This window comes from Scyliorhinus torazame, chromosome 18 (genome assembly GCF_047496885.1).
Source record: "Scyliorhinus torazame isolate Kashiwa2021f chromosome 18, sScyTor2.1, whole genome shotgun sequence".
Lineage (NCBI taxonomy): Eukaryota > Metazoa > Chordata > Chondrichthyes > Carcharhiniformes > Scyliorhinidae > Scyliorhinus > Scyliorhinus torazame.
In genome coordinates, this window is record NC_092724.1 from 20,461,596 (window position 1) to 20,486,542 (window position 24,947).

General features: G+C 49.0%; 1 protein-coding gene across 1 annotated transcript in view; it reads right to left on the minus strand.

Annotated features, from left to right (window-relative positions):
- Window positions 1-1,796: 1,796 nt before the first annotated feature.
- Window positions 1,797-24,947, minus strand: part of LOC140395018 (ras-related protein Rab-3A) — a 65,687-nt gene continuing 42,536 nt past the window's right edge. Inside the window, exons 2-5 of the mRNA XM_072482332.1 lie at window positions 24,242-24,469; window positions 22,787-22,905; window positions 17,537-17,661; window positions 1,797-12,559 (exon numbers count right to left, since the gene is read on the minus strand). Coding sequence (XP_072338433.1) covers window positions 12,369-12,559; window positions 17,537-17,661; window positions 22,787-22,905; window positions 24,242-24,469 — 663 coding nt within the window. The 3' untranslated portion in view covers window positions 1,797-12,368. The remainder of the gene's footprint in view (window positions 12,560-17,536; window positions 17,662-22,786; window positions 22,906-24,241; window positions 24,470-24,947) is intronic.

Genomic DNA, 24,947 nt, shown 5'->3' on the forward strand with positions numbered 1-24,947 from the left:
CTAATTTACGCTGGCAGGACCGGCCTAAAACGGGCGGCTGCTCTGCCCATCGTGTGAATCGCTGGGGGGGGGGGGGGGGGTGCATCTATGAGCGGCTGCCGACCGGCACAATTCCCGCCCCCGGCAAAACCCCGGCGGTGGAGAATTGAATTCGGCAGCCGGCGGGGGCGGGATTCATGCCGCCCCCTGCCGATTCTCCGGGCCGGTGGAGGGGTTGGAGAATCCCGCCCGTTAACTCCATGGCTTAACGATTCTCCGGCGTCGATTCTCGGGTGCCCGCGGGATTGCCGCCATGCCGGTCAGGGGCCGTTGAAAGCGCCCCCCGGGATTCTCCGGGTCCCGACGGGCCAAGTTCAGCCCAGGTCCCACACGGCGGAACCTGGAAGGTGTGTCTGCGGGGGCTGTCCTGGAGGGCGGCGGGGGGATCGGACCCCGGGGGGGGCGGCCTCCATGGTGGTCTGGCCCGTGATCGGCCTGACTCCGCCATATTGCCCGGGGGCCGGTGCGGAGACGGGAACCCACGCGTATGCGCGAACACGTGCCGGCCGTTCCGTGCCGGCTGGAGCTGCGGGGACCACTCCGGCACTGACCTAGCCCCCCTAGGAAGGGGAGCATTCATGATTATCGGGGACTGTTGACGCCGGAGTGGTTGGCGCCGCATTTCACACCAGCATCAGAACTTGGCCGCGGGATTCGAGAACCCCAGACCAGGGGCGTCATTCTCCGCCGGTGGGAGTCTCCGTTTTGCCGGCACCGGGGGGTTTCCCGACGGCGTGGGGCTTCCCCACAATGGGAAACCCCATTGACCGGCCGGTGTTACGGAGACTCCCGCCGGCCGGTCGCCGCAGAAATGTGGCGGGGCGGGTAGGAGAATTTCGCCCCATGTTTCTCTCGCTTCAGGATGCAGCCAGACCGGCTGAATATTCCCAGCACTTTCTGTTTTCAGATGAGATCATAAACAGATGAGGATGCAAGCTTTAGTTCAAGATTTAAATGCAAATGGCCTATAAGTAGTTAAAAAATCAATGCGCACTGCATTTGAAATTCCCTTGCGAGGCTGGAGGGGTGGAGTGTTCGCCCAGGTCTAAAGGAAGCCTTGGGCATTCCTTGCCCCATGCTTTTTCTGCTTCCATGTCCAGTGTCCCGTCACTCTTTCAATGGGCCCCGCGGTGCTGCCTCCTGCAGTTGAACGTCCGCACCTGCCCAAGACAATATGGGGTGCATTGAGGTCAAATCAAGAACCTTCGGCTGACTTTTTCATCATACCTTTGGCCCAGAAACACCGTGACACACCCCACCTCAAACTCTGCCCCTGCTGCCCGCTGTCCTCGGCCCAGCAGTAATATTTGTGGACCTTGCTCTTCCCGGATATTAGCAAGGATCGAGCATCAAATTTTATTCTTCGCAAGAATTTCCCCCCCACTAAATTTAGAGTACCCAATTATTATTATTTTTTTCCCCCAATCGAGGGGCAATTTAGCGTGGCCAATCCACCTAACCTGCACATCTTTGGGTTATGGGGGTGAAACCCACGCAGACACGAGGGGAATGTGCAAACTCCGCACGGACAGTGACCCAGGGCCGGGATTCGAACCTGGGTCCTCAACGCCGCAGTGCTAACCACTGTGCCGCGATGCTGCCCTTTCTTCACAAGAATGAAGCAATACCTTGTAACCGGTGATTTGCCACCGAAGCAGAAAGAGTTCGTCAAAAACACATTTTTCTCTGAATCCAGTTTTCTAATTTTGCATAAAAATGAACGACATCCTTTTGGAATACAAGACAGACACTTTGACTTCTGGTAATTTTAGTGGATTTTAATATTTTACACAACATAATTCCTTAATACATAAACTGAGATTCATTCACAGCCTAGTTGTTTTGACACTTCTCTTCTTAAATATAATTTTTTTTTTTTTTTAAAGTGTTTTGTTTTGTTGAAAGAAATCTTTGCTATCACCCAACACCACAGAAGATCCCTACTGTGAGAACTACTACATTCCACAAAACATGAACAAGCAGGGAGGTTATCTGCAGACTTCGACAGCTTTGTGCTCAGCTGAGCAGAAGGGAAATGAACTCGAACAAGTGTTTAGTTATGGGTGGTGTGGGGGGTGCCGGGGTGAGGTGGGGGGGGGGGGGGGGGGGGCTGCTGGAGAGAGGGTTGGTGACAACCAGACAAATCTGGCTCAAGATTTTTTTGTTTATATTGTATTGTTTTCCCGATTAGGAAAGCACTTTTCCTCAGTGTGAGTTTTGGGATCTGACTGACAGATAAAAGACATTTCTACTCTGCCCAGGTTAAGGATCCCTAGCACTTCCAGGTGAATGAGACAGAAATGAAGAATTCCCGCTATGTTACCAAGACAACAGGTCCAAACTGTGAGCACGTATCATCCCTACCCTTTCCCGCCCAAAATTCTAGAAAGGCCACATGGTCCTCGCCACTGTAAAAAGCCATCTCCACATAGAATCGTAGAATTTACAGTGCAGAAGGAGGCCATTTGGCCCATCGCGTCTGCACCGGCTCTTGGAAAGTGCACACAGCCCACAGCTCCATTTATCGATCATGTATCGATCTCACTTGTCCTTTAGTTCTAAGTTTTCAATGCATCATCAATGGGACATCCTACAACAGCAACAGCCCTCAGTCGTGAAATTATTGAGGCTAATGATGTGACTTTACGTTGGGGGCGTCCAGACATTCACCCTCTGGGTTAGACTATGAAGTGCAGAATGACAATAGGACAGCCAGCTCAGTAAGTGTGCACAGTCCCCTAAAATGGACGCAACCCACCCATTGCATACCGAGGGAAAGTTCTGTATAACCCCTCCCTATTCCCAAAGGGAATCAAAGAAAACTCCACAACATTCATCCATCTTCACAGCTCTGCTATTCAACCAGGATCACCTCACTCTCCCAGCAACACGATAACTGCCACATTCTGTGTATTTGTCTATTTGACCTACATTTTTCCTCAATTTTCCCAATAAAGCAGAGATTTCAAATGCGGGAAGTGATTAGACGCCGATAATAATAGAGGAATTTTATAATATTCCACATTGCTCCAATTTACCAAATATCGATCCCTGAGCTCTCCCATTATGGGTGTCACTGGGCTGCACAGCAGTAATGAATTCTTGGACTTAAGAAGCAGGTACCAAGCCTATGCACCCTCAGCAAGCTAGCCAGAAATTGCTGGAAGGTTTCCAAACTAGATATTAGAATCACATTATCGGGACAGAAGTACAAAAGGGTGACTCCAGAGTATAGCTCGGTGAAGTGTGCAGTTTGCATTCTCATCAAGAATACAGCGATGGATAATGAGTTCCAAACACACAACTAATATGTCAGGTACAGCACGGGGTTAGATACAGAGATACTCTCCCTCTACACTGTCCCCATCAAATACTCCCAGGACAGGTACAGCACGGGGTTAGATACAGAGTAAAGCTCCCTCTACACTGTCCCCATCAAATACTCCCAGGACAGGTACAGCACGGGGTTAGATACAGAGTAAAGCTCCCTCTACACTGTCCCCATCAAATACTCCCAGGACAGGTACAGCACGGGGTTAGAAACAGAGTAAAGCTCCCTCTACACTGTCCCCATCAAATACTCCCAGGACAGGTACAGCACGGGGTTAGAAACAGAGTAAAGCTCCCTCTACATTGTCCCATCAAATACTCCCAGGACAGGTACAGCACGGGGTTAGAAACAGAGTAAAGCTCCCTCTACACTGTCCCCATCAAACACCCCCAGGACAGGTACAGCACGGGGTTAGATACAGAGTAAAGCTCCCTCTACATTGTCCCATCAAACACTCCCAAGACAGGTACATCACGGGGTTAGATACAGAGTAAAGTTCCCTCTACACTGTCCCCATCAAACACTCCCAGGACAGGTACAGCACGGGGTTAGGTACAGAGTAAAGCTCCCTCTACACTGACCCCATCAAACACTCCCAGGACAGGTACAGCATGGAGTTAGATACAGAGTAAAGCTTTCTCTACACTGTCTCCATCAAACACTCCCAGGACAGGTGCAGCATGGGGTTAGATACAGAGTTACCCTCCCTCTACACTGTGCACATCAAACACTCCCAGGACAGGAACAGCACGGGGTTAGATACAGAGTAAAGCTCCCTCTACACTGTCCCCATCAAACACTCCCAGGACAGGTACAGCACAGCGTTAGATAAAGAGTAAAGCTCTCTCTACACTTTCCCTATCAAACACTCCCAGGACAGGTACAGCATGGGGTTAGATACAGAGTAAAGCTCCCTCTACACTGTCTCCATCAAACACTCACAGGACAGGTGCATCATGGGGTTAGATACAGAGTTACCCTCTGTCTACACTGTCCCCATCAAACACTCTCAGGACAGATACAGCACGGGGTTAGATACAGGGTAAAGTTCCCTCTACACTGTCCACATCAAACACTCCCAGGACAGGTACAGCAAGGGGTTAGATACAGAGTAAAGCTCCCTCAACACTGTCTCCATCAAACACTCCCAGGACAGGTGCAGCATGGGGTTAGATACAGAGTTACCCTCCGTCTACACTGTGCCCATCAAACACTCCCAGGACAGGAACAGCACGGGGTTAGATACAGAGTAAAGCTCCCTCTACACTGACCCCATCAAACACGCCCAGGACAGGTACAGCACGGGGTTAGATACAGAGTAAAGCTCCGTCTACACTGTCCCCATCAAACACTCCCAGGATAGGTACAGCACAGTGTTAGATACAGAGTAAAGCTGTCTCTACACTGTCCCCATCAAACACTACCAGGACAGGTACAGCACGGGGTTAGATACAGAGTAAAGCTCCCTCTACACTGTCCCCATCAAACACTCCCAGGACAGGTACAGCACGAGGTTAGATACAAAGCAAAGCTCCCTCTACACTGTCCCCATCAAACACATCGCGGATAGGTACAGCACGGGGTTAGATACAGAGTAAAGCTCCTTCTACACTGTCCCCATTAAACATTCCCAGGACAGGTACACCACAGGGTAAGATACAGAGTTACCCTCTATCTACACTGTCCCCATCAAACACTCCCAGGACAGGTACAGCACATGGTTAAATACAGAGTAAAGCTCCCTCTACACAGTCCCCACCAAACACTCCCAGGACAGATAAAGGACAGGGTTAGATACAGAGTTACCCTCCGTCTACACTGTGCCCATCAAACACTCCCAGGACAGGAACAGCACGGGGTTAGATACAGAGTAAAGCTCCCTCTACACTGACCCCATCAAACACTCCCAGGACAGGTACAGCACGGGGTTAGATACAGAGGAAAGCTCCCTCTACACTGTCCCCATCAAACACTCCCAAGACAGGTACAGCATGGGTTTAGATACTGACGAAAACTCCCTCTACATTGTCCCCATCAAATACTCCCAGGACAGGTACAGCACGGGGTTAGATACAGAGTGATGCTCCCTCTACACTGTCCCCATCAAACTCTCCCAGGACACATACAACACGGGGTTAGATACAGAGTAAAGCTCCCTCTACATTGTCCCATCAAACACTTCCAGGACAGGTACAGCACGGGGTTAGATACAGAGTAAAGCTCCCTCTACATTGTCCCATCAAACACTCCCAAGACAGGTACAGCACGGGGTTAAATACAGAGTGAAGCTCCCTCTACACTGTCCCCATCAAACACTCCCAGGACACATACAACACGGGGTTAGATACAGAGTAAAGCTCCCTCTACACTGTCCCATCAAACACTCCCAGGACAGATACAGCACGGGGTTAGATACAAAGTAAATCTCCCTCTACACTGTCCCCATCAAACACTCCCAAGACAGATACAGCACGTGGTTGGATACAAAGTAAAGCTCCCTCTACACTGTCCCCATCAAACACTCCCAGGACAGGTGCAGCACATGGTTAGATATAGAGTAAAGCTCCCTCTACACTGTCCCAATCAAACACTCCCAGGACAGGTACAGCACGGGGTTCGATACAGAGTAAAGATCCCTCTACACTGTCCCATCAAACACACCCAGGACAGGTACAGCACGGGGTTAGATACAGAGGATACAGAGTAAAGCTCCCTCTACACTGTCCCCATCAAACACTCCCAGGACACGTACAACACGGGGTTAGATACAGAGTAAAGCTCCCTGGACACCTTCCCATAAAACACTCCAAGACAGGTGCAACACGGGGTTAGATACAGAGTAAAGCTGACTCTACACTGTCCCCATGAAACACTCCCAGGACAGATACAGCACGGGGTTAGATACAGAGTAAAGCTGACTCTACACTGTCCCCATCAAACACTCCCAGGACAGGTACAGCATGGGATTAGATACAGAGTTACCCTCCCTCTACACTGTACACATCAAACACTCCCAGGACAGGTACAGCACAGGGTTAAATACAGAGTAAAGCTCTCTCTACACTGTCCCCATCAAACACTCCCAGGACGTACAACACAGGGTTAGATACAGAGTAAAGCTCCCTCTACACTGTCCCTATCAAACACTCCCAGGACAGGTACAGCACAGGGTTCGATGTAGAGTAAAGCTCCCTCTACACTATCCCCATCAAACACTCCCAGGACAGGTACAGCACGGGGTTAGATACAGAGTTTGTATTTAAATTTAGAGTACCAATTCAGTTTTTCCAATTAAGGGGCAATTTAGAGTGGCCAATCCACCTACCCTGCACATCTTTGGGTTTTGGGGGTGAAACCCACGCAGTCACAGAGAGAATGGGCAAACTCCACACGGACAGTGACCCAGGGTCGGGATTCAAACCCAGGTCCTCTGTGCTGTACAGAACGAGGTGAGATACAGAGTAAAGGTCCCTCTACACTGTCAGAGAATCAAAAAATTTACAGTGTAGAAGGAAGCCATTCGGCCCATCGAGTCTGCACTGGCTCTTGGAAAGAGCACCCTACTTTTGACCACGCCTTCGTCCTAACCCTGTAACCCATTAGCCCGACCTGAACAGTTTTGGACACTAAGGGCAATTTATCATGGCCAATCCACCTAACCGCCACATCTTTGGACTGTGGGAGGATACTGGAGTACCCGGAGAAAAGCCACGCAGACATGGGGACAACATGCAGACTCCGCAAAGACAGCGACCTAAGCCGGGAATCGAACCTGGGACCCTGGAGCTGTGAAGCAACTGTGCTAACATACTGTCCCCCATCAATCACTCCCAGGACAGGTATCGCATGTGGTTAGATACAGAGTAAAGGTTCTTTTAAACTGCCCGATCAAACCCAAGCCAAAATTTGAGAATAAACAAACATTTTATGGGGGTAAATCTTCTGGTCCTGCCCACTGTGGGAATCGTTGCAGATGGGACGGAACATTTTGACGGACCATTTTAAGGTCCGTTGACCTTGGGTGAGAACGTGCCACCTTGGGACGGGTGCAACAGGAAAACCTCACCCCACGGTGATCAGAAAGAATAAACTATTATTACAATTCCTCGCATTGAACAGAAGTCCAAAGTTGAAGGTGAAAGGACACTGTAACGTGCAGAAGCCAAACTACCTTGGCACTACTCTCTCCCAATGCATAGCAACTATGTCACATCCCATAGCAACCAAGCTCCCGCTGCCCTGAAATATGGCAGTCAGGCCTCCATTTCCTGTGCCATAGGAACAGGTTTGATTGTTATACGTCCTTTGCAATGCACAGTCACCAATCATGAATTTGTCCTGGGAAAGTTTTAGCGAACAAGATAAAGTTTTAAGTGAAAACAAATCTGTGGAAGTCTCCTAAAAGTGAGAAACTGCTAGATGCGGAAGCAACAACACAAATCGTATTCATACTGAGCAAGAAACAAAAATTGAACATTGGGATTTGGTGGGATTTATTTTTACACATACGCACACACACACACACATACACACCCACACACTTTACATCAAGCTCATATTTCAAAACTTCTATATTGCTTTCCAATAAAGATTCTTTTCAGAAAAAGAATTGTACAGAGGTACATTCAGTGCTGTAAAAGAGAACGCTGTCACAAGCTGATTAAATGGTGCACAGTTGTGCTGAGGACATTAAGGTGCTAACTACACGATACAAGCACACATTCACTGGTACTCTGGCTATTTACACTTATATACAATAGGAAGACCTTCTATAGAGCTGATTGTTCCTATTTTTCCCACGTTTTATTTCCAAGCTGTGACATGCTATGTGACGTCCTATTGTCTCCACTGCACTCAACTACTCCCCCCCCACCCCCCACCCCCCCCGACAAAAATAAAAATTGGGGCCAAGATCAAATTTCCAGAAGAATAAAATCAAACATGGACCACTGCCTTAGAATTGATGGAGTTATAGCCTCGCAGATGAAGTTTTATTTCACTTCACCAGATAAAGAGTTTGAGAGATTTATTACCCCATTTAAATTTTAAAAAACACTCTCAGGATTATGGGCATCACTGGCAAGATTGGCATCTATTGCCCTCCCCAGTTGCCCTGAGGTGGTGGTGAGCCGGCTTCTCGAATTGATACAGCAGAGCGTGCTTCAGAGTTAACCAGGCTGGCGTGGGACTGAAGTCACCTATAGGCACAAATCGGGTAAGGGCCGCCGTTTCTACCCTGAAAGAATGTTTGTGAACCCATTGGCTTGTTTTACGATAAATGGAATGGGGCTGCGATGGAGGTGGGGTTGCAGCTGGATTATGGGTGGGTCAGCTGTGAGGCTGTCTGTGGTAAATGTCTTTCCAACACTCGCTCTCTGGGAATGAAGAATGGCTGCTAGGGGTCACACCTCCCAGTATTTCCACTGCTCACTGGACAACTGAGAACAATAGAACAGGAAGAAAAGAGAGAGGGGGTGGGGTGCAGGATGCAGGGGGGAGGAGCTGAAGATTTAGAAGCCTCCACACCAAGCCAGTGAAGAGTGAGGGGCATACAGCTTTGCCCAGTATCACAGAGCAGAGGACATTGATACAATGGGGAAGGTGGGTTGGATTGTTCGTCCAGTAGTATAACCTCAATACTACTGCAATCATATTCATTCCTTCAAACATTTGTTCATTATTTATTAACGGATAAATAAAAATTATTGATTAAGAGGGAGTCACTGGTTTTGGGGGATAGCTGCTTGTAAGACAGGATAGTAGAGTTGAGGTCACATTCGGATCAGCCAAGACCTTATCGAATGGAGGCAGCTGTTTATGGCGATGAGGGCAGTTTATGTTGATGGGAACAGTTTATGGTGATGGGGACAGTTTATGGTGATGGGGACAGTTTATAGTGATGGGGACAGTTTATGGTGATGGGGACAGTTTATGGTGATGGGGACAGTTTATGGTGATGGGGACAGTTTATGGTGATGGGGACAGTTTATGGTGATGGGGACAGTTTATGGCGATGGTGACAATTTATGGTGATGGAGCCAGTTTATGGTGATGGGGACCGTTTATGGTTAATGGGGCAGTTTATGGTGATGGGGACAGTTTATGGTGATGGAGAGTTTATGGTGATGGGGACAGTTTATGGTGATGGGGACCGTTTATGGTTAATGGGGACAGTTTATGGTGATGGGGACAGTTTATGGTGATGGAGAGTTTATGGTGATGGGGACAGTTTATGGTGATGGGGACCGTTTATGGTTAATGGGGCAGTTTATGGTGATGGGGACAGTTTATGGTGATGGGGCAGTTTATGGTGATGGGGACAGTTTATGGTGATGGAGAGTTTATGGTGATGGGGACAGTTTATGGTGATGGGGACCGTTTATGGTTAATGGGGCAGTTTATGGTGATGGGGACAGTTTATGGTGATGGAGCCAGTTTATGGTGATGGGGACAGTTTATGGTGATGGGGACAGTTTATGGTGGTGAGAGACAGTTTATGGTGATGAGAGACAGTTTATGGTGATGGGGACAGTTTATGGTGATGGGGACAGTTTATGGTGGTGAGAGACAGTTTATGGTGATGAGAGACAGTTTATGGTGATGGGGACAGTTTATGGTGATGGGGACAGTTTATGGTGATGGGGACAGTTTAAGGTGATGGGGACAGTTTATGGTGATGGGGACAGTTTAATGTGATGGGCCATAATGTATATTTTACAAATTCCTCTTGTTGCCCCTCTGATATGTCCATGTTTGGAGTGCTGAGACTGACAGCTCCTACTCGGCTATTTCAATGAGCTGCCAGCCAGGCTGACTGGAGTCACATATAGGCCCAGGCCCGGTAAGGATGGCTGGCTTCCTTCCCTAATTGGACATTGAGAGATGTTTGGGTTTTTAATGACAATTTGATGGCTTCCTGGTTGCCTCTATTGAAATAAACTGAGCCCAGTTCCTACAGATCCCAGTCTCTTAAATTCCAGATTATTTTCAATATGAATTAAAATTCTCAAATAACCCTGGCATGGATTCGATAGGACACAGAAAACCACACTGTGGTGTTCACAGCAGCCAGGAGCTGGGCAGGGACTGTGGGCATTGACAGACATGGTCACATTCCAGGGATGGACTTTTACGATATCGCAAAGGCTACAGGATCGGAGGTTGCCCTCAGGGATATGGAAGTGAAGAAGATTCATCCAGCAAGTGATTTATACCCTGGAGAGTGCTGGGCAGTTACAGAGAATCCACAGCACAGAAAGACACCATTTAGCTTGACCTGCCTGTGATGGTGCTTATCCTCCACCTCCGTCTCCTCTCCCCCCACCCCCTCCATCACACACTCAGCAAATCCTTCTGTTCCTTTCTACCTCATGGTTTCATCCACTTTCCCTTCAAGTCACAATTTCCACCAGCCACTCCCTGTGGTGGCGAATTTCACATCCTCAGCACTCTTTGAATGAAGACATTTTCCTCTGCATCCACCCTAACCAACCTCGTGATCATCATTTAAAGGGCTTTATTAGATCACCTCCCATCCTTCATTTATCTGGAGAAAAAAAGAAGAGACACAACCTCTTCAGCCTTTCCCGACAGTTATAAGCTCTCAGTTTTAAGACCCTTGTGTAAATTCTTTTTGCACCTTCTCCAGTGCCTCTCTGTCCTGTTTGGTAATAGTGATTAGTACTCCCAAGTGTAGTTTAACCAACGTTCTATACACGTTTAATCTAACAGCTCTGATTTTCAGTTCTATTTTACTAGAAATGGTGCCAATTTTTTGTTTGCTTTTTAATGACCTTATTAGCCTGTGTACCAGAAAGTCCATGCAGATTAAAGGGAAACATTGTGTTGCGTTTGCTGGTAGAGGTGAATTGCCAAGTGCTTTCAAGCTGGCTAATGTATCAATTAACAGTCATGGTGCAGCTGAGCTGAGCAATTCTTCTTGTCAGAGTTAGAAAATGGTCAAGGCCTTCGCTTTGCCCCTTAGGCAATGCAGAACCCAGACTCTCACCACCTGCCGAAACATTTGCAGCAAGAGCTATCCCCGTAGAATCCCAGCAGTGCAGAAGGAGGCCATTTGGACCATCGAGCCTGCACCGATCCTCCGAAAGAGCACCCTGCCAAGGCCCCCCCCCCCAATCCCCATAATCCCACCTAAACCTGCAGATCTTTGGGCTGTGGGAGGAAACCGGAGCACCCGGAGGAAACCCACGCAGACAAGGGGAGAACGTGCAAACACCACACAGACAGTCCCCAAAGGTTTGGATCGAACCTGGGTCCCTGGCGCCGTGAGGCAGCAGTGCTAACCACTGTGCCACCTTCTGAAAGGCAGAATCTTTTTGTGGTTATGTAGTGCATGTCTACATGTGCTCATACTTTGGGGGAGGGGCAACATGTGACAGAGAGAGAGAGAGAGAGAGATAGAAGAGAGAGCATAAGAATGTGCGAGAGACACACACTCATTCACAGGGAAATGCGCAGACACACAGAGACACAATTTGTTGGATCAGAGATGGCACAAGATTAATTTTCACACATGAGAATAATTCACAGAAAAAAAAACCCTGAAGAATAAATATACATTGCAAAAATACATAACCTCCCTCTGCAGGTAGAATGGTGTCAGGCAGCTAAGGCCAGGGGGTGGTAGAGAAGCTGATGGCTTTCTAACCAACCCTTTGTAATCAAAATCATGATTGTCACAGATGCCATAATTCACAGCTGCTATAATAAGGGTCAGGGGTTAGTGAGTAACGAGACAATAGACTATGAGTTTTTAATGCTCCATATCGACCACACAATGCCCTGCTGTTCTGGTTTTAAATTTCATCATAAGGTATATATCCTGGTTCTTTACACTTTCATCCATTTGGGTACCTACGTGCGCCTTTTTCGGTTTTAAAGAGAGAGGGAGGAGGAAAGGACAGGGTGGAGAGAGACAGGGATAAGGAGGAAAAATCAAACAAAGGGGGTGTTGGGGGGCTTGTTTCCCGGGGGGTGTTTAGCAGCCACAGTCCTGGTGAGGAGGGGCAGGTTGCCCGTTCAGCTGTGTACCTTGCTTGGCGCCAGTCACTGCAGGGTCTGCCGTGTCTAAGCTCTCCGACATCTTTTCACAGATGATGTCCACCAGCCGCTCAAATGTTTGTTTGACGTTGATGTTATCCTTGGCGCTGGCTTCAAAAAACTCAAAGCCTGCAACCAAAATAATACAAAGCAGCGATTAGTTCCCAGTCTCGATACAGTGAACAAAGGCAGGCGAACTAGAGATTGAAGCCAAGGGAAGGAGGGGGAGTGAAGGGCAAAACAAAATACACGAACATGCAAACTAAGAGGAGTAGGCCATTCGGCCCCTCAAACCTGCTCCGTAATTTGATAAGAACGTGACTGATCAGATTGTTGCCTCAACTCTACTTCCCTGCATACCCATGATACCCTTTGATTCCCTTGTTGGTCAAGAATCTATCTACCTGCGCCTTAAAAATATTCAACGACGCTGTTCCTGGTCTCTGGGAAAGAGAGTTCCGCAGACCAACGACCTACTTGAGAGAGAACAAAAAATCGCCTCATCGCTGTGTTAAATGCGAGACCCTCTTATTTTTCTTTTTATAAATTTACAGTACCCAATTCATTTATTCCAATTAAGGGGCAATTTAGCGTGGCCAATCCACCAACCCTGCACATCTTTTGTGTTGTGGGGTCGAAACCCACGCAAACACGGGGGGAATGTGCAAACTCCACACGGACAGTGACCCAGAGCCGGGATCGAACCTGAGACCTCGGTGCCGTGAGGCAGCAGCGCTAACCACTGTGCCACCGTGTTGCCCTCTTATTTTTAAAGTGTGTCCCCTGGTTCTAGTTTCTCCCATGAGGGGATACATTTCCTCAGCAGTCACCCTGTCACGTCACTTCAGGATCTTTTATGTTTCAGTAAGATCGCCTCTCATTCTTCTAAACTCCAATGGATACAGACCCAACCTCGCCTGATTTCAGGAGCCTTCTGTGAACTGCTTCAGATGCATTACATTCTTTTCCAAATCAGGGGACGAAAACTGTACACAAGGCTCTTGGGTCCCGGCTCGCGGGCGGGTGTCGGGAGGGTTGCAGAGCGATCGGATGCGGCGTTACCGCAGTGGTCCCGTTTGCGGGAGAAGCGCCCAACGGCCGCGACTGGCATTCTTTATTGAGAACGGTGGCCGCTGACGTCTTTTAAATGTGGAGGAAATGAGGCTGTGTGCAGTCCTCCGGCCATAGGCAGCAGCAGTGAGCAGGTCATTTAGATTTGGATTTGTTTATTGTCATGTGTACCGAGGTACAGTGAAAAGTATTTTTCTGCGTGTAGCTCAAACAGATCATTTAGTACATGAAAAGAAAATATGCAATAGGGCAACACAAGGTACACAATGTGAATACATAGACCCCGGCATCGGGTGAAGCAGACAAGAATGTATTTGTTTAAAAAAAAAAAAAATTTTGTGTACCCAATTCATTTTTTCCAATTAAGGGGCAATTTAGCGTGGCCAATCAACTTACCCTGCACAACTTTGGGTTGTGGGGGCGAAACCCACGCAAACACGGGGAGAATGTGCAAACTCCACACAGACAGTGACCCAGAGCCAGGATCGAACCTGGGACCTCGGCGCCATGAGGCTGCAGGGCTAACCCACTGCGCCACCGTGCTGCCTAGGAGTGTAGTATTAATCAGATCAGTCCATAAGAGGGTCATTTAGGAGTCTGGTAACAGCGAGGAAGCAGCTGTTTTTGAGTCTGCCCATGCGTGTTCTCAGACTTTTGTAACTCCTGCCCGAAGGAAGAAGTTGGAAGAGTGAGGAAGCCGGGTGGGAGGGGACTTTGATTATGCTGCCCGCTTTCCCCAGGCAGCGGGAGGTGTAGATGGAGTCAATGGATGGGAGAAGGCTTTGTGTAATAGAAACTCTCTGTAGTTTCTTACGGTCTTGGGCCGAGCAGTTGCCATACCAGTCTGTATGGAGAAGACAGGGCACAGTGCAGCAGAGCTCCATCGAACCGGTGGAGGAATCCCTAATCTGCTGGTGCTGACAAGGAGCGAGAGAGATGCTCCGGAACTGGACTACCGTCGTCCAGCTCGCTCCCATGTTCCTGGTGAGTTGGGGGTCTGGGATGAAGGAGTGTAGGTCCCAAGTACGTGTGCCGCAGGTACGGGAGAGGTCCGGGGTCCTCTTATCAGTAAATGTTGCAGAGTGTCCATTCTCCATTGCAGATGGTATCGTGCAGCTTCTCCCCACTGTCTCAGCAGGCACCCGGCACGTACAGTCATGGTGATGATTCAATTCACTGATGTTGTGCCTTCCTTCCACATATCGGCCACCCGCAGGAGCGACAGGCAACCTCGAGGATCCCCCATCAGGCACTCATCATGTGCATGCATAATGGTGTCAGAAAGCATGCCCGACGTCTTCCCGTGCGATTTAACGTCTGGGTCAGGGGTGCGTCCACCACAGCCACAGGAAACTCTGGCCCTGGACAACATTCGGGCTTGGGCTGACAAGTGCTAAGTAACATTCACGCCACACAAGTGACAGGCAATGACCATCTTCAACAAGAGAGAATCTATCCAGCTCCCATTGACACTTAACGGCATTACCATCGCTGAATCCCTCACTATCAACAATCCTGGGGGTTACCATTCACCAGAAACTGAACTGGACCCATCCAAATAAATACTGTGGCCACAAGAGCAGGTCAGAGACTGGGAATTGTGCTGTGAGAAACCTACCTCCTGGCTCCTCACAGCCTGTCCACCATCTTACAAGGCACAAGTCAGAAGTGTGATGGTGAGCTGAGCCTGATAGAGCACAGCACTGAGAGCCAGAAAGTCTGGAGAGAAAACTCGGCTGTGTAGCTGGAGAGATGCACGCCGGTTTTCAGTCTGAAACTGAAACTCTGACAAATTTTGGGACAATTCCATCCCTTATTTTTAACCAGTGGCCCCTAGTTCCAGATTCTCTGACAAGAGGAAACATCCTCCCACATCCACCCTGTCAATACCCCTCAGATAATCTCAGAGTTTTCTATTTTTGGGAGAATACCGACAAGGTTCATGTAACCTGTCATCACATTTTAACCCTTTACGTTTATCTCAATTCTGAAAGCTCCAATTGCCCACAAGAAGCTATCACCTTATAGAGGGAGTGTTCAGGATTTCCACGCTCTTTGGTAGAAAAACATTCAACTGTCTCTTGGTCCCATCTGCACTTCCTTTGTGGATGGACCTCGGGTGAAAACATTCCCTTTTCGCAAATTCTCTTCTTACTATGAACATTTTTTGCCTTTTGTCCCAAGGGATTGGAAGCCTTTATCACAGGAACCATTTACTTGAATAAATTTAGTCATTTCCCATAATCCGAAACCTCCATTGTGTCATCCCATTCCCAATTCCTGCAGTAATCTTTGTTGCCCCCCCAACATCTGTATGCTCTGTGCTCTCTCCAAAGTGAATGATATTCTTCAATTATTTGGTGCCTTAACTGTGTGGAAACTTGAGCTCATCCAAAACATGTGTTTTTCTAGGTCCCACCTAGGGGAGGTAGTGGCGTAGTGGTCATGTCGCTGGACTAGTAACCCAGAGACCCAGGGTAATGCTTTGGGGAGCTGGGTTCAAAATCCACCATGGCAGATAATGGAATTTGAATTCAATGTGAAAAAAAATCTGGAATTAAAAGTCTAATGATGACTATGAAACCATTATCAATTGTGGTAAAACAAGATCTGCCGTCCTTACCTGGTCTGGCCGACATGTGACTCCAGACCCCCAGCAATGTGGTCGACTCTTAAACGCCCTCTGGGATGGGCAATAAATGCCGGCCCAGCCAGCGAGGCCCACATCCCATAAAACAAATTTTAAAACGCCAATGCTTATATCTTGACTTGCACCAAGAGCTGTTCACCCACCACTTGTTCGTACTGATCTCCATTCCCGTACCAGCCTCCCCGAACAGGCGCCGGAATGTGGCGACTAGGGGCTTTTCACAGTAACTTCATTTGAAGCCTACTTTGTGACAATAAGCGATTTTCATTTTCATTTCAGTTTTCATTGACTCCTGGTCTAGCCACAGTTTATTTGATTTTGAATTTATTCATGGGTTGTGGGCTTCGCTGGCTAGGCCAGCATTTAGGGGCTGGTTTAGCACAGGGCTAAATAGCTGGGTTTTGAAGCAGACCAAGGCAGGCCAGCAGCACGGTTCAATTCCCGTTCCTGCCTCCCAGAACCGGCGCCGGAATGTGGCGACTAGGGGCTTTTCACAGTAACTTCATTTGAAGCCTACCTGTGACAATAAGCCATTTTTATTTAATTTTTCATTTCATTATTGCACTCCCCTAGTTGCCCTTCAGAAGGTGATGGTGAACTGCCTTCTTCAAAGCACTTCAGTCCTTGTGGTGTAGGTATACTTACATTGCTGAGCGGTTTGACACAACGGAGTGCGTTGCTAGGCCATTTCCGAGGGCAATTAAGAGTCAACCACATTGTTGGGGTCTCGAGTCACATGTAGGCTAGGCCAGGTAAGGACAGCAGATTTCCTTAGTCATTAGTGAACCGTAGGGGTTTTTACAACAATCGACAATAGTTTTGTGGTCAGCATTAGATTTTTAATTCCAGCTATTTATTGAATACAAATTCCACCATCTGCCATGCTGGGGTTCGAACCCGGGTCCCCAGAGCAGTACCCTGGGTCTATAGGCTACGAATAAAAGCAAAATACTGTGGATGCTGGAAATCGGAAATAAAAACAGAAAATGCTACAAATATTCAGCATGTCTACAAAACTGAAGAGTCATATCGGACTCGAAACGTTAACTCTCTGGATGCTGCCAGACATGCTGAGTTTATCCAGCAATTTCCTCCGCTCCTGACGGCCGTGCCTTCAGCTGCCTGGACCCCAAGCTCTGGAATTCCCTCCCGGAATGTCTCTGCCTCTCCTCCTTTATGACAGTCCTTAAAACCAACCTCTTTGACCAAGCCTGTGGCCATCAGAACACCCTGCGTGGCTTTGTGCTTGGTTTTATTTGCTGATCGCTTCTGTGAAGCGCTTTGGGGCATTTTGCCATGTAAAGGTTCCATATAAATGTAAGTTGTTGTTGTCAGTGCTGGGACCTGAATGGAATCTTATACAGTAGTAACACTGGTTATCTTACCTAGATGATCGGCCAGCTGCTTCCCTCCCTCTGCTAACACCACGCGTTCATCTTCCATGTCGCACTTGTTTCCAACCAGTAAGACCTGGGCATTGTCCCACGAGTAGGTCTTTATTTGGGTTGACCTGTGGAGGGGGAGGGGGTGGGAGAATAGAGATCAATGCAATTAACATCCTTGAGGAATCAACAAAGCAAAGAGATTGTCAGGGAAGGTCCCTTCATTCCGCTAATGGAGTGGATAGAAAGGGACAATAACTTCGCCGTCAGATGTGGAAAGACGACGGGCCAAACTGTTACCAAGGGAACGTTTTTAAAACTTCCATTTAATTTAACGAAACACTTTCTGTGGAGCTATTCACAGCCACAGGACACCCCAAATGCTTACAGCCAATGAAATACTTCTTGAAGCTGCCATTGCTGTAATGCAGTGAACGGGGCAATCAAGCCAGGCACAGCAAGATCCCACACACAGACATGCGATAATGGCCAGATAACGGTTTAGTGCCGTTGGTTGAAGGATAAATGTTGGCCAGGACGCTGGGTGAAATCTGCCTGCTCTTCTTTATTATGGTGAAATTGAGATCTTTCACATCCAGGTGAGAGCAGGCAGGGCCTCAGTTTAACACCTCGCCTGAAAGGTGACACCTCCGACAGTCCCCCCCCCCGCCCGGTGTCTCGGCCAATCCCTCCACCAACATCACTAAAACAGATGATCATTTCGCTGAATGCTATGTGTGGGAGCTTGCTGTGCACAAACCGGTCACCACATTCCTGACATCACAACAGTGACTGCACTTCAAACATATCTCACTTGCGAAAGGTGTCAGATAAATGCAAGCTCTTTTTTTAAAATAAACATTTTATTGAGGTATTTTTGGTATTGTAAAAAGAACAAAATAAACAATGTACGTGAATCTATAAACATAGTGCAAAAGCCGTCTCCCTTCCTTACAGGTCCCACCTTTATTAACCCCTCTACTCTAAGATAAACTAACCCCCCCCACCCCCTTCTGCTGACGATTAATTTTCTGCGAAGAAGTCGACGAACGGTTGCCACCTCCGGGTGAACCCTGACAGTGACCCTCTCAAAGTGAACTTGATTTTCTCCAAACAGAGAAAGCTAGTCATGTCCGATAGCCAGGTCTCTGACTTCGGGGGCTTTGACTCCCTCCAAGCTAATAATATCCGTCTCCGGGCTACCAGGGATGCAAAGGCTAGAACATCTGACTCTTTATCCTCCTGGATTCCCGGGTCTTCCGATACCCTGAAAATCGCCACCTCTGGACTCAGTGCCACCCTTGTTTTCAACACCGTGGACATGACATCCGCAAACCCCTGCCAAAATCCCCTAAGCTTCGGACATGTCCAGAACATGTGGACATGGTTCGCTGGTCCTCCCGCACATTTTGCATACTTGTCTTCCACCCCAAAGAATCTGCTCATCTGGGCCACTGTCATGTGAGCCCGATGAACGACCTTGAATTGCATCAGGCTGAGCCTGGCACATGTTGCGGACGCGTTGACACTACTCAACGCGTCCGCCCATAGACCATCCTCTATCTCTCCTCCCAGCTCCTCCGCCCACTTGCACTTCAGCTCCTCGGTCTGCGTCTCCTCTGACCTCATAAGTTCCTTGTAAATGTCAGAGAAACTCCCTTCTCCTACCCACCCCCTGGAAACTACCCTGTCCTGAATCCCCCTTAGCGGTAGGAGTGGGAAGGTTGACACCTGTTTACGAAGGAAGTCCCTCACCTGCAGATACCTGAATTTGTTTCCCCTCGCCAACCCAAACTTCTCCTCCAACGCCCTCATACTCAGAAAGCTCCCCTCTATGAACACATCCCCCATCCTCTCAATCCCTGATCTCCGCCATATCCGGAACCCCCCATCCATACTTCCCGGGGCAAACCGGTGATTATTACAGATTGGGGACCAGACCAATGCTCCCTCCGCTCCCACATGTGTCCTCCATTGCCCCCAGACTCTCAGGGCCGCCACCACCACGGGGCTGGTGGAGTACCGTGCTGGCGGGAACGACAGAGGCGCAGTTACCAACACCCCCAGACTGGTGCCCTTACATGAAGCCGCCTCCATTCGCTCCCATGCCGACCCCTCCCCCACCACCCACTTCCTAATCATGGCTATATTAGCCACCCAGTAATAGTTGCTAAAATTTGGCAGCGCCAGCCCGCCCTCTCCCCAACTCCGCTCAAGCATTACCTTCCTTACCCGCGGGGCCTTGCCCGCCCAAACAAAGCCAGAGATCACTTTGTTGACCCGTTTAAAAAAGGACCGCAAAATAAAGATGGGGGGGACATTGAAACACGAGCAGGAATCTCGGGAGGTCAGTCATCTTCACCGTCTGCACCCTCCCAGCCAGTGACAACGGAAGCGTGTCCCACCTCCGAAAATCGTCCTTCATTTGGTCTACTAGTCGGGCCAGATTTAATTTATGCAGCCGGTCCCATTCCCGTGCCACTTGAATGCCTAGGTATCTAAAGCTTCCCCCTACTAATCTAAACGGCAGCTCCCCCAATCGCCTCTCCTGTCCCCTCGCCTGGACTGCAAACATCTCACTTTTCCCCATATTTAGCTTATACCCCGAAAACCGGCCAAATTCCCCTAGAATCCTCCTGATTTCTTCCATCCTCTCTATTGGGTCCGATACATACAGAAGCAGGTCGTCTGCATAGAGCGAGACTCTGTGCTCCCCCCCCCCCCGCCCAGACCAGCCTCTTCCAGCCCCTTGAGGCTCTCAGAGCAATTGCCAACGGCTTTATAGCTAGCGCGAACAACAGTGGGGAGAGGGGGCATCCCTGTCTCGTCCCCCGGTGCAGAAGCTCTTTTTTTTTTTGCAGGTGTCTCTCACTTACGCTGTGTTACTGTGGATCCAGCTTCCTGGGAGCAGGCACTTTGTGCACAAAAGTCCTTGATGAAGGGGATGAAATGTGGTCCAGTGACACTGTGGCAAAGATACAGCCCAACGTGCAAGGCCTCAACTCACGGCCTCACTCGAAGGCGAACTCCTTGCAAAGTGGTTTCTCCCAGAGGACAATAAGTGACTGAGAGACTTGGACATGTCTCCCTCTTGACATCATTTGGACTCTCTGAGACCATTCTCTTGAATTAGTTCCCAAGTTAAGAAAAATCCATTCTCCTTTTTCTCCCCAATCTATGACCACCATCACATGTTCTCCGATTAGTTAGCTGCGAACGTATCCACTCCGAATACTAAAAGACAGTGAGAAGTTAACTTCTAACCAGAACACAGAGGAACACAGGAATTATTTGGTTCAATTGGGCTCAAGAAATCCCACCATTTTCTGAGGCAACACCTCCAATCACCTGCCCACCAATCACACAACGCCACCTTTTCCCAATATCCATCACTCTACACTCTCTCTCTCATTCTCTCCTTAAATGCATCTAATTGTTTCTCAATTCCACTTTGACAGTCGATTTTCATTTCAATATCCTTCCCTGACAACTTTATCGTTCTATCCTGCATTTGTTAAAAATTCACATGGAGGTTCCGCTTCTTACCGCTGCCTTGTCCATTCTTAAACCACTAGTATTTGAACTTGTCCTCACAGGAAACAACCTATCGGGATCACTTAAATTTCCCTTTGTTCAGGTTGAAATAATTCAGTCTCCTGTCCAAAGAAAGCAAATCCAACTTCCTGAACTTCCGCACACCCAAAACTCCTCGGGCGGGGTTCTCTCAGCCCGGGGCCGGGCCGGAAAATTCCCGCGACCGGTACAAATCGCGCCACGTCGCCCCTCTGCAGAGTGGAGAATTGGCACCATTGGCGCCGGCGTGGTTGGCACGGCGCCGGTCGGGGGCTGCACTACGCGGCCGGGCAGCCAATTCTCGGCCCAGGATGGGTCGAGCGGCCGTCGTAAAAACGCAGAGTCCTGCCGGCGGCGTCCACACCTGCTCTCAGCCGGTGGGACCTCGGCGTGGAAGGGTCAGGGGGCGGCCTGTGGGGGGGGGGGACGGGGGGTCTGATTCGGGGGGGGGGCCTCCGATGTGCCCTGGCCTGCGATCGGGGCTCACCGATCGGCGGGCCGGCCTCTCTGGCTAGGGGCTTCATTTCTTCCGCGCCGGCTCCTGTAGCCCTGCGCCATGTTGCACCGGGGCCGGCACGTTGAAGGGAGCCACTGCGCATGCGCGCGTTGGCGGCGGTGCCACTTGCGCATGCGTGGATCCCGCGGCGCCCAGTTCACGCTGGGATCAGCAGCTGGAGCGGCGGGAACCACTCCAGTGCCGTGCTGGCCCCCAGTAGGCGCCAGAATTGCTGATCCTGAGGCCGTGTTGACTCCATCGAGAAACGGCGTGGTGATTCCAACGGCGTCAACACTCAGCCTCAGGATCACAGCATCCAGCCCCACACATCCGGAAACACTGCGGCTCCAGAGGGAGCTCACGCCCCTTCCTATTATTGATCAATGTGCGGGGTTACGGGGGATAGGATCGGGCACGGGTGGAGTGCTCTAGGGTGGAGCGCAGACTCGATGGGCCAAATGGCCTCCTTCTGCATGGTCGAGACTCTAGTGATTATCCTGGATACAGGGGGGATTCTCAATCCTTCACCCATAAAACGACTTAGAATGATAGAATTTACAGTGCAGAAGGAGGCCATTCAGCCCATCGAGTCTGCACCGGCCCTTGGAAACAGCACCCTACTTAAGCCCACACCTCGTAACCTTATCCCCGTAACCTATTAGAGGGGACACGAGTTTTGTAAGGGCCCCGAAGAATCCAGCACGAGTTTTAAGGATACAAAATAATAAAGTTTATTTACTATAACAATATATACATAGCAGTAGCAGTAACTTCCCTTGCTACCTTCTCCTTCCTCCTGGTTCCTGGACTGGCCAGCTTATTTATAGTAGGAGTTTCTCCGCCCCCCCTCATTGGGGAAGTTCATACTCCCATAGGATTGTGGGATAATCATTAGTCCCCAGCCAATCGTCAGTAGGCAGGTTATAACAACGAGGAAACAATTTTTTTCACACAGCATGTGGTTGTGATCTGCACTGTGCTGCCTGAATGGGTGATGAAGCAGCAATGACTGTAAATCTGTGACACTGTGATAATCAACCCACCTGCCATTTGGGAACAGCTTCAATAGTAGTTCTTGCAAAGAGCTGGCACAGGCACAAGTGGCTGAATGGTCTCACTCTATGCTTTAAAATACTATGATTTACAAACGTTTTTTTCCAAACAGGCGCCTGTAGGTTACCTACCAGTCCTGGACAGCGTTGAAGGATTCTTCATTTGTAATGTCATACATCAGGATAAAGCCCATAGCTCCACGGTAGTAAGCTGTGGTGATGGTTCTATATCGTTCCTGACCAGCCGTGTCCTGCAGTAAGAACAGAGGAAGAACATTCATTAAGCCCTCCAAAGAAGGGCAGCACGGTGGCCCAGTGGTTAGAACAGCTGCCTCACAGCGCTGAGGACCCAGGTTCGATCCCTGCTCTGGGTCACTGTCTGTGTGGGGTTTGCACATTCTCTCCGTGTCTGCGAGGGTTTCGCCCCCACAACCCAAAAATGTGCAGAGTTGGTGGATTGGCCACACTAAATTGCCCCTTAACTGGGAAAAAGCCCTCCAAGGGATTGAAACGGATTAAAGCGAGTTGGTTAAATCCCCATATTTTGGGAAAAGTTACTTGTTCGTTGAGCGACAAACTGCAACTTGTGTTTCTATGCCGGTTAAACGTCTCGCTGCACTTCAACGGACTGTCATCAAGCAAAACAAAGTCACAACAAGCCAAAATTGGCGATCTTGGAAAATCTGGTCAAAGAGATAAGTTTAAAGGAGCGTCTTAAAGGGACTGCGAGCTTAGTAACTGAAGGCACAGCAACCAATGGTGGAGTGAAGGGTTAGGAGGATGACAAATTCCAGAATTGGAGGACTGCAGTAGATTGAGGAGGGTTGGAAGATATTATGGAGAAGGAGCTGGGGGGGGGGGGGGGGCTGGAGGAGGGGGTGATAGTTGATGATTTTGTGCATTTCTCAAACACACCTGAACCATCCCTCTCCTTCACCTCCCCTCTCCTCTCCCATATTGACAAAGCACATGTCGAGCTGTTTGAACATCTCCTTACCGTGAGATGCCTTGGAACTGGTCCGTAACTGCCTTCTTGTCCAGCAATCATCGTCTGGTGTTTGGGGATAAAATATTTTGCCAATGTTTGACCACGCAGTGGCAGCATTCTCTATGTATCGAAACAGGTACGGCATGGCTCGATGTGACTAGACTACATTGCCCCGACAGCACACCTCAACATCACCTCCTGTTGCCCTGTGGACTCTCTGAGGGGCACCAACAATTTAGTGACAGCGCGTACATCCTGAATTCATTTCACGTGAGCTCAATCAGCCATCACATTGCTGTGAGCGGTGTCAAGCAAGTTTTTAAATATAAATTTAGAGTACCCAATTCATTTTTTTTTCCAATTAAGGGGCAATTTAGCGTGCCCAATCCACCTACCCTGCACATCTTTGGGTTGTGGGGGCGAAACCCACGCAAACACGGGGAGAATGTGCAAACTCCACACGGACAGTGATCCAGAGCCGGGATCGAATCTGGGACCTCGGCGCCCGTGAGGCAGCAGTGCTAACCACTGTGCCACTGTGCTGCCCAAGTGTCAAGCAAGTTAATAATGGAAGTGTAAAGATGGGTATCATCGCTTACCCAGATTTGCAGCTTGATCCTCTTTTCATTCCTGTAAATGGTCTTCACCTTGAAGTCAATTCCAACAGTGCTGACAAATGCTGGAGTGAAGGAATCATCGGCGTATCGAAACAGGAAGGAGGTTTTGCCAACGCTACTGTTCCCAATAATCAGGATCTTGAACATGTAATCAAAGTTCTGATCTGATGATTCTTTCTGTCCAAAGCGTGGATCTGTGGCTGAAGCCATCTATTCAAAGTAAAATTATTCTCCTTAATCACGGTGTAAAGCTAACAAAACAATTTGAATTTATCCTACAGCTTCTCACATCTTTTTGAATCACTGCTAAACACTTCAAGCACAGTGCATTGAAAGACCGAGATAGTAGTTTCAGAGCCCAGGAGAGGGAGTCACTACCGATTGCAAGATCCTACAGACAGTATTACATTGTATACATAACACAGAGGAGGTCATCCGATGCAGTGGTTAGTGTGCCTGCCACCGAGGCAGAAGCTCCGGTTTTGCACCCCACTCCAGGACTTGATGGCCAAGGAAGGTATGTCCAAAGTGCAGTCAAACAAGTTGTGCATCAACCTGCAAAAATCCTTCCAACACACCAATGGCTGGTGTTAAGAGCGGGAGAGACTCCTGGTCAGCCATGTCTGATGCGGAGTGGCGCCCTATAAGCTACAAGCCTCTGGCAACAGACTAGCGACTTGTTCCAGGA